Source organism: Belonocnema kinseyi, chromosome 5 (genome assembly GCF_010883055.1).
Source record: "Belonocnema kinseyi isolate 2016_QV_RU_SX_M_011 chromosome 5, B_treatae_v1, whole genome shotgun sequence".
Classification (NCBI taxonomy): Eukaryota; Metazoa; Arthropoda; class Insecta; order Hymenoptera; family Cynipidae; genus Belonocnema; species Belonocnema kinseyi.
The window spans coordinates 147753937-147764072 of NC_046661.1; the positions used below are offsets into that span (position 1 = coordinate 147753937).

At 25.5% G+C, this 10136-nt stretch overlaps 1 protein-coding gene across 4 annotated transcripts in view; it reads left to right on the forward strand.

The window, feature by feature from the left end:
* Positions 1-10136, forward strand: part of LOC117172654 (UPF0518 protein GK23746) — a 61991-nt gene that overhangs the window by 4906 nt on the left and 46949 nt on the right. For all 4 annotated transcript variants that reach the window (XM_033360774.1, XM_033360775.1, XM_033360776.1 and 1 more), the window contains exons 2-5: positions 164-372; positions 3418-3669; positions 4107-4260; positions 4373-4618. In XM_033360774.1, coding sequence (XP_033216665.1) covers positions 164-372; positions 3418-3669; positions 4107-4260; positions 4373-4618 — 861 coding nt within the window. The remainder of the gene's footprint in view (positions 1-163; positions 373-3417; positions 3670-4106; positions 4261-4372; positions 4619-10136) is intronic.

Here is a 10136-nt window from a genome sequence, read left to right on the forward strand (position 1 = left end):
GTATTTCTTTTTTGTAAAGTGATCTAGTATATTGTCTTTCGATAATATCAAATTTTCAGAACTGCCTGTGATTTTTTTAAAAAGCGCCCAAGCCACCTTAAAAAGTGATAAGGGGGAATTGTGATTGGTAATTTTCTCTGGTATAAACAATTGCATATTGTAGCCTCCGAAGGGCCTTCCGAAACAGGATGATGTTCTTGGGGTCGTGAATCATGTTGATCAAATGGTAACTTTGCTCTTGCTGGAACTTCGGAATTGTGGAGTTCCTAATCACCGGAACACAGCATCTCCCACACATTCTCCATGTTTAGAACACTTACTCAGTGAGAATCTTCTTGATAAGCTCTACGAATGGAGCATTCACACCGGGAGGTACATTCCTTTCTCATTCTCCTTCACTCAGATTATATTTTCACAGTTAAAAATATTTGGAAAATTAAAAACTTTTTTTTTTTAGATTAAAAAACGAGAAACAATCTTTTTATAAGAAATTTTATAGTTTTTAATTAAGGTTAAAAGATTTCTGCCTTTAAATAATTCAATTTTTTTTAAATTGAATGTAATAAGGACGTTGCGAATCCATTCATGGCGATATAAAAAGTCAGAGAAAAAATAAGGTTTGTTAAATAAAGAATTTTTATGTTTTTAATCATTCTCACAATCAAGAATATTTCTAGTTATAAAAATGCCTCCTTTTATTATTAAATCGTGATACTTAGAGTACACATGATTAAATATTTCTTTTTAAAATTTTTTTATTTCATTCTTACTTTAATTAATAACTTGAATGTTAACTTGATACCATACTTTTCTGAATTTTTATTTTCGATTAAAAACACAAACTTTTTAAAAATCTTTATAACAAATTTTTAAATATTAAGTGGTCTGAAAATTTTTGAAATGAAAGCTTGAAACTCTTTGGAATCTTTTAATATAACTTAAAATCTTCAAACCCTTTTGAAAAAATTTTAATGTTTTCCCTAATGTTGTCTAGAAATTCTAATATTTTCATGGGTGCAAGTTTTTTTTACGTTTTTAGACATCTGAACTGTTTTGATAAATATTTTTACTCAGATATTGTTAAATTTTAAATAGTAATATTCTTTAAACCTTCACTTGAAATTGTTGACATCGTAACTATTTAAAAAAAATTAATGTACGTAATAAAAAAAAATACTTACCTATGAACATACTTAAATTAAACCCTGAGCGATAAATCAATTTCAGATAAAAAATTGTTTTAATTTATACATTTTAAACAAAAATTACAATTGTTTGGTTTTATTTTGGTTTCAATGAAAAGGTTAGGTGTCTTCATTTGAGAAAAAGTAAAAGAAAGAATTTATTTTCAATTTTTATAAATATTTGCTTTTATTAAATATTATATGGGATTTATAGTTAAAGAAAAAACATTTTACTTTTCTTAAAGCCGATTTGTTAAAAGCTGGTTTTTTATAGTATTGAAAAATTGTTTAAATTCTGGAACTTACTCAGTTTTTTTTTTCAAATATTCAATGTCTACTGAACATTTTGATCAAACCTAATCTGTTGGAAAAAATGATTTTTTCTACTTTTTGAAAGTGTTGAGAAAATGTCAAACACAATGGCAATTGTTATTCAAATTCAAACAAAAGAATATTCAATGCGGACAGACAGTAATGTGTATTCGTATAGATTCAGCGAAACAAATTTTTAGCTTCAAAGTTTTATTTAAATCCTGAATAGTTTTGTAGATGTAAAACGAAAAATTGTATTTTCAAATCCAGGCCTCACAAACCGGTCCAAGAGTCAGGAATTTTAAAGAAAATAGCGTAAATCAGGGAATTTCTGTATGAAGTAACTGTAAAAAATAATCAGGAGTGCCACACAGTCACTGTAATTTAAAGGAATTTCAAAGATTTTAGGATATTTTTAAGATCTCTAAGGCATTTTCAAGAAGTTTTAGTTTAAAAAGCTCAGAGAATTTAAAATGATTCGAAAGAACTTTTTATTAACACATTAATTTAAAGGGATTTCAAAGTGTTTGAAATATTTTAAGATAACGAATTTTCTAGGATTTCGGAAGATATGGATATTTTAAAAGATTTCACAGGATTTTATCAGATTTCCGAGGGGTATAATAATTTTATAATATTATCGTGAATTTAAAGAATTTTTTTACGAAAAGTGAGATATTTTTTAGGATTTCAAAGATTTGATGAGGTTTAAAAAAAAATTTGAGGGATTTGAAAGGTTTTAGGTTATTTAAAAAAAATTGCAAAGAAATCTTAAACTGATTTCTCATGAAGTGAGGGATTTCGTAGGATTTTAAAGGTTTGAAGAGATTTTCAAATTTTTTTTTAATGAGCCCTGAATTCTTTTAAATTCTTCTGAAATCTTTTAAATTCACTTAATTTTACTCAATTCAATGGATTTAAACATTTTTTGTTTAATTCACCTTGAAAAATTATTAACTCACCTTAAATTCGTAGTGATTTCATCAAATTCTTTAAAATACCCTTTTAATTTTTATCAATATGAAATTTCACGGAATTAAATGGATTTTTTCGATTTCTTTTCTTACAACTTTCCAATTTTTTAAAATTCTTTTGTTTTGTGTCATAGTCATTAGTCAAATTGTAAATTTTTTGGAATTCACCCTGAATTCTTTTAAATTCTTTGGAATTCCTTTGAATATTTTAATTCATTTTAATTCTTTTAAATTTATTCAATTCTACTTCAGTCAATGGAATTTGTTGTAATTTTTTCATATTTTTAAATTATTTTCAATTATCTTCATTGCTTTTTAAATTAAGTTTGATTTTTTAGATTTTTATTTAGTTTTAATTTTTACAATTCTTTTCAATTATTTTGTAGTCATTAGTCACTTTTTGGGTTATAAATTAGTAGAGTTTCAAAAATTTAAACTGATTTCATTTTTTTTTTTTTCAAATTCACCCTAAATTCTTTTGAATGTATTTATTCACTTCAATTCTTTTAAAATTACTAAATCCTACTTAATGCAATGCATTTTTTTAATTTTTAAAAATTTTTATTTAATTAATCCTGAAGTATTTTAACCTCAACTTGAATTCTCAGCCATTTCATCAAATATTTTTGAATTTCCTTGCATTTTTCTACGCTCATTTCAAAGTTAGTAAATTTAACGAAGTTTTTAATATTTTAAAATTATTTTTAATTGATTTGCTTTTTTTTTTATTCGCCTCAATCGAATGTTTTTATTTTTAAAATGTATTTCAGTAAATTTGAAGTCTTTTGAATTCAACTTGAATTGTTTTGATGTCATATAATTAATGTAAAAAAGGGATTGTTTTTCGAACATAGAACAAAGACTGTGACTCTGTAATCGATTTTTTAAGATCTTTAAGTTTCAACAATTTCAGGAATTATTGTTTTTTGTAACTCAACTTTCTTCAGGTTTAACAATGCAGTTCGTTTGGAACAATTGAAGTTGTACCAGCTCCTTGTTTCTTATAACAGCGCCCTTTTGGCCCACGAGCCAGTAACTAGACCTTTATTACGATTACTAGGACAATGTGCCAACGATATTTTGCCCTTCGAAGTGGAAAAAAAACTTGTGATTTTATTAAATCAACTCTGTGTTGCTCTTATGCAAAATCTCGCGCTTTTGGATCTTTTCTTTCACCCCTCCGCCACTGGCAAAAACAAGTACGTATTTTTTTTCTCAATTAAATACCTCTATTCCCTTAAAAATGAAATAAAATAGCCTAAAAGAGGGGTTACTTACTCGGATTTTTGGTGTACTGATTGCATTTGATTGAAAAATATTGCATGAGATTACAATCAAAACCATGGAATTGCTAAAAATATTATGAAGATTCTTATGAAATTCCACGGGATTGCAAGTGGTGCATGAGTTTGCAAGTGGTGCATGGGTTTGCAAGTGGTGCATGGGTTTGCAAGTGGTGCGTGGGTTTGCAAGTGGTGCGTGGGATTTGACAAATTACATAAAATTCCATTGAATTACACGCACTTGTAAAAAATGTCGAGAGAGTGTACACCAGATTGGATGAGAAATGAACCCCTTCTAGTTTAAAAAAGATTTTTAAAAAGTGGATTTTAATAGGTTTCATAATATTTCTCAGGTTCATAATTTTCACACTTTTGATTCCACACATTCATCGAGAAGGAGGTGTTGGACAACAAGCTCGAGATTCAATGCTACTTTGTATGTCGCTTTCGAAAAAGAACGATGAAGTCGGAAATTATATTGCGGATCCATCCACTGGAGTCTGTCCTGTAAATTTATGTTTTCTAGTATTATTTTAGAATATGGGATATACGTTTCATGATGAAAAATATCCAAAAAATACTAAAATTATTATTTTTTTTTTTTTTTCATCTTTATCAGGTATTAGCCACGGGGTTGAACGCGCTTTATTCAGCCTTGCCTCGAAAATTGGACATCGAAACCGACGACTGGCATCGGTTAACCCCAGACGACATCAATGATATGCCAGCTCTCACACAATTAATGAATTCCCTCGAATTTTGTAATGCCGTCGCCCAAGTCGCTCATCCCCTTGTTCAAAAGCAACTACTAGATTTTTTGTACAACGGCTTCTTGGTACCGGTGATGGGACCAGCATTGTTACAGGTATAGATTAGAAAATTCAGCTTAATCTATTTGAATCATCTGCCGCTTTTCATAACTGAAGTTTAAATTCCGTTTCATTGAATTTTTAATTTTTCAGAGCAAGGCACATGAATATTCCCCAAATTCGGTTTTCCGTAATATTTATTTGACTTAAAATCGTTTGACTGTATCACTATTTTATTTTATTTTGATTCTAATTACTATTGTGCATCATTTTTATTTTATCGAATCGCTGTATATATAATTTATGTACCAAAAACGAAGTATTAGATTTTTCAAATCAGAATTTTACTTGAAATTCTTGTTTGACGTTTGATTTTTTTTTTTGCAATTTCACTTTTGTTTTCTAATCTGAATAAGAAAGGCAATTTATGAAAGAGATTGAAGTTTAATGGTTGAATTTATTCGCTTCATTTTATAAGAAATCTTGCTTCTGAAAAGTTCTTTATGAAGATATAATTTATCTTTTACTCATTACAGAATAAATTAAATGATATATAGGCATTTTTTGTAGATCTTAACAATTATTTTACATATTGCAATGAACAAACTTTAATGTTTTGAATAATTGTATGCATTTTTTTAATTTCGTTTCGGCTAATATAAAATGTTAAAGTATACCTTTTTTATGATATTTAACTTATTAATTATAAAAATTATCAGTTGAATATTTGAATGGTAATTCAGTTTCAAAATTAGAATAAGGTTTTTTGCGTTTACACTAGATTACTAAATATTAATAAAGATTTTTAATCGTTTGAAAGATTTAATAATATTAAAAAGGATTTTGAATGTTTTACAAAGATTTCACGGATTTCAAAGATTTCAAAGAGGAGTGTACACCAGATTAAAAATATTTTACAACAATCACACAAAGCTTTTAAAACTTTCAAAAGATTTAAAGGATTTCAAATTTTTTAAAATAGGGTGCAAGACATCAGATTTCAATGATTTTAAAACAAACATTTTACAAAACTTTCCCAAAGATTTTGAATATTTCATTGAGATTGCAAGGATTTCAAAGATTTGAAAAGATTAAATTAATACAGATTTATAAGATTTCAGAAGAATGCAAGATTTCTAAATATTTCAAAACATTTCAAATATTTCAATGATTTCAAATGAATACGAAAAATTTCATGAACAAAGATTGAGGAAAGGATTTAAAAATATTTCAAAGACTCCGAAAAATGTCACAAAGGTTATTTTAAGCCAAGAAAAAAAAGTATCACGCGTTTCACGATTCCAAATCTCATTTTTCTTGACAATAAATTTAGCTTTAATAGATTTTTTATTTTATTTTTGTTGAAAATTTTTTAAAAAATACGCAAGATATACATCTGTTGATGGTACATGTTCATAGAATTCAGGAAGGGGCATAATTTTGAACTATTAATTGCCTTTTTTTTTGTATTTTTCGTCATTTTCGAGAAAAATTAGATTTTTAATTTTTTTTTAAATGAAATAAAAAAATTCTCGAAAATGCGTTGTACGATTGTTTTTTCTTGGCTTAAAATAGCCGAGGGTATCCCCGAAACGGGTAAAAAAAAAGGTACTGGATGTGCAAGATAAAATAGATGAAATAAAAATTTAATGGAAATAATTTTAGTGAAGCCTTTGTTTTACTTTTAGATAAATATTTAGAAGTTTATAAAAATCTGCTTTCGATTTCTTGACAATTGCGATGAAAATAAAAAGTTCTTGGCAGTTTTTCTAATTTATGAAGGAAAGGTGTTTATTTTTTATTTTGGACTTTTATAATAGGCCTAAAAATAGGCCGAAAAAGTTGTTCTTTTATGAAATATAAAATTTCTCTGTAGATTATTTTCAAATAAAAGCAATATTTTTCAAAATAAATAATTCATACCCTTTCTTTAGTTTTTTACAACGCGTGTGTGGTAACTATTTTACCTGAAACGAATAAATTCAGTCATTAAACTTTAAAATCGATTTTAAATTGCCTTTTTGACGCAGGTTTAAACACAAATTGACGATAAAAGAAAATTTAAAAGAAAAATAAACGTAAAAATTTCTGATTCGAAAAATCTAATTCTTCGTTTTTGAGGGTTTTTTTTGGGTACCTAGTAGTCGATTTTGAAGAAAAAAATTTTAAATTACACGTTTTTATTCTACCGAAATATTATTATACATCATTTTTATTTTATTGAATAGCCATAAGCTATAATTTTTATTTTGCGAAATTTTCGTTTTTAATCAATTGTAATCTCCCAAATTTTTGTTTTATATCATTTGTATTTCACATCATTTTTATCTGCTTATCTATACTGAAAATGAGAGAAAATGAAAAGTGTGTTTTTTTTTTTTTAGATATTTAGTTTAAAAGTTTTTGTTTGAAGAATTATTGTTTTCAACAAATATTTTTTCAAAACTGCGCCTTATTAGGAATAATAAAAAAATAATAATAATCACCAAAGTTATGAATATTAAAAAAGGACCAAAATTTTCAATTTTGCATATGTCCTAAGTTTTTTGAATTTTTGAAAAATTACTTTAGTTTTTTTCTTTCAACACTTGAGAGAACTGACACTAAAATTTTCATCAAAATTACTAGCATTATTCGAAATTCTTCAGACGATTTGACATGGAATTATTCTCTAGCAAATAACAAATCAAATTTCCGAAAAAATAAAAAGTATGACAAAAGGTCATTCGGAAAAATAAAAAATGTGTCAAACGGCAATTTGGAAAAATAAAATTCATGTGAAATGGAATTCGGCAAATTAAAAATCATTTCAAATGGTTATTCGGTCAACTAAAAACAATTTCAAACGGTTAATCGTTAAAATACAAATTATTTTGAATAAAAATTATACATAAAATATGTAAAAGTTTTTTTTTTTTGTGCCAAAACGGGCCTACTGATTCGAGGAATATCCATGCGCTTCTTCTTGTACAGCAATTATCTGATTTGGGTCTCTTGGCCAGTGCATTACAATACCAGTTTTGCTAGTTTAAAGACCTTTTTAGTCTAAACTTGTAAATATAATAATTTGAAGGCCCTCGAATTTACAAATATTTGAATTTCAAAGTTCGTCACAATTAAAATCAGCTAAATTATTATATGGACATTCATTTCAATAACTAATCTTGGAATTCTAAAAAACTGAAATTTTGAAAGCCTTCAAATTTTCTCTTATGTAATTTGCTAAAAAATTCCTATTCAACCCCGTTGATGCTACTCGACATTTAATTCAGGATCTTAAAACCAGTTTAAGAATCTTTATATTCTCATAATTAATCATAATTAATTTCTATGCTTATTTGTTGATAAAATCTGAAAATAAAGTAAGAAGCCTCTGTCATTAAAAATTTATTTTACACAGAAGAAGCGGAGTATTCTTTTCTAGGTGGGCAGCAGAACAATAAACTTATAATATGGAATGACACATTTTGTGCATGGTATAATAATATTATATTAAATACAAATTTTACGTAAATAATAATAAATAATAATAAATGAAGACGTACATTTCACATTGCTAAAGATTTTACAATGATTTAAATAATTTCACAAATATTACCAAATATTTCAAATATAATTTGCAAAGATTGTTTAAAGATTTCAGAAAGATTTGGCAAATATTTCACTAGGATATTAATGATTACTCAAAGATTTTACACTTTTCAAATACTTCGCAAATATTTCAGATAGATTAAAAAGATTTTACAAATACTTCAATTATTTTCCAAAGATTTTTTAATATCTAATATTGAAAAAATATTTTGAATATTTCACAGATTTCAAAAAGTTTTAAAAAGATCTCACAAACACTTAAATGGTTTCTTAAAGGTTTCAAATATTTTGCAAAGGTTTAAAAAATTTCACAAATATTATCAAATGTTTCAAAAATATTTCTCATATTTCACAAAGATTTAAAAGATTTTCGAAGTATTTCACAAAGATAAAAAATTATTTCGCAAATATTTCGGATAGTTTAAAAAGATTTCACATAGACTTCAATGATTTCGAAAAGATTTCAACAATTTAAAAAATATACCAAATATTTCAAAGAGTTTTAATGATTTCCCAACGATTAAAAAGATTTCGCTAATATTTAACAAAGATTTCAGATAGATTAAAAAATGTCAGAAAGATTTCAATAATTTTAGAAATGTTTTTAAAATATTTCGAAGATTTCCAAAGATTTCATATATTTCGCAAGGGTTTAAACAATTGCACACATATTATCAAATATTTTTAATATTTTACTTACAAATATTTCAATGATTTTTTAAAGATTTCACAAAGATTTCAAATGTTTCGCAAAAAATTCGGATAGTTTACAAAGACTTCAAAGAGACTTTAATGATTTTCCAAAGATTTCAACGATTTAAAAAATATACCAAATGTTTTTAAAATATTTGAAATACTTTATAAAGCTCTCAATGATTTTCCAAAGATTTCAATCATGTCAAAAATATGATCAAATATATTTGAAATATTTAGCAAAGATTTCAACAAGATTACAATGATTTCCTAAGGATATCACAAAGATTTTAATGGTTTCACAAATATTTCGCATAAATTTCAAAGATTTTACATACTTAAATTATTTTCCAAAGATTTCAATAGATCGAATTTCAACAATTAAAATATTTACAAATATTTCACTGATTTCCCAAACATTTAAAATATTTCATAAAGATTTCAGATAATTTAAAAAAATTTCAACAATTTAAAATATATACCAAATACTTCAAAAATATTTTCAAAGAGTTTTAATGATTTCCCAACGATTTAAAAGATTTCGCTAAAATTTAACAAAGATTTCAGATAGATTAAAAAATGTCAGAAAGATTTCAATAATTTTACAAATATTTCAAAAATATCTAGAAGATTTCCAAAGATTTCAAATATTTCGCAAGGATTTAAACAATTGCACACATATGATTAAATATTTTAAATATTTCACTTACAAAGATTTCAATGATTTTTTAAAGATTTCATATGTTTCGCAAAAAATTCGGATAGGTTACAAAGACTTCACAAAGATTTTGATGGTTTTCCAAAGATTTCAACGATTTAAAAAATATACCAAATGTTTCCAAAATATTTTAAATATTTTATAAAGCTCTCAATGATCTCCCAAAGATTTCAATCATTAAAAAAATACGATCAAATATATTTTAAATGTTTTGCAAATATTTTGGATAGATTTCAAAGATTTTAGATTATCAAATTTCAGATTTTCAAAGCTTTAGAAAATATAGCAAATACTTCAAAAATATTTTCAAAGATTTTTAATGATTTCCCAAACATTTTAAAGATTTCAGATAGATTAAAAATATTTCACAATGATTTCAATGATTTTGCAAAGACTTCAGGAATTCCAAAAATATACCAAATACTTCAAAAATATTTTCAAAGAGTTTCCATAATTTCCCAAACATTAAAAAAATTTCACAAAGATTTCAAATGTTTCAAAAATATTTTAGATTTCCAAATATTTCAAATATTTCACAAAGATTTCAAATTTTTCACAAAAAATTCGGATAG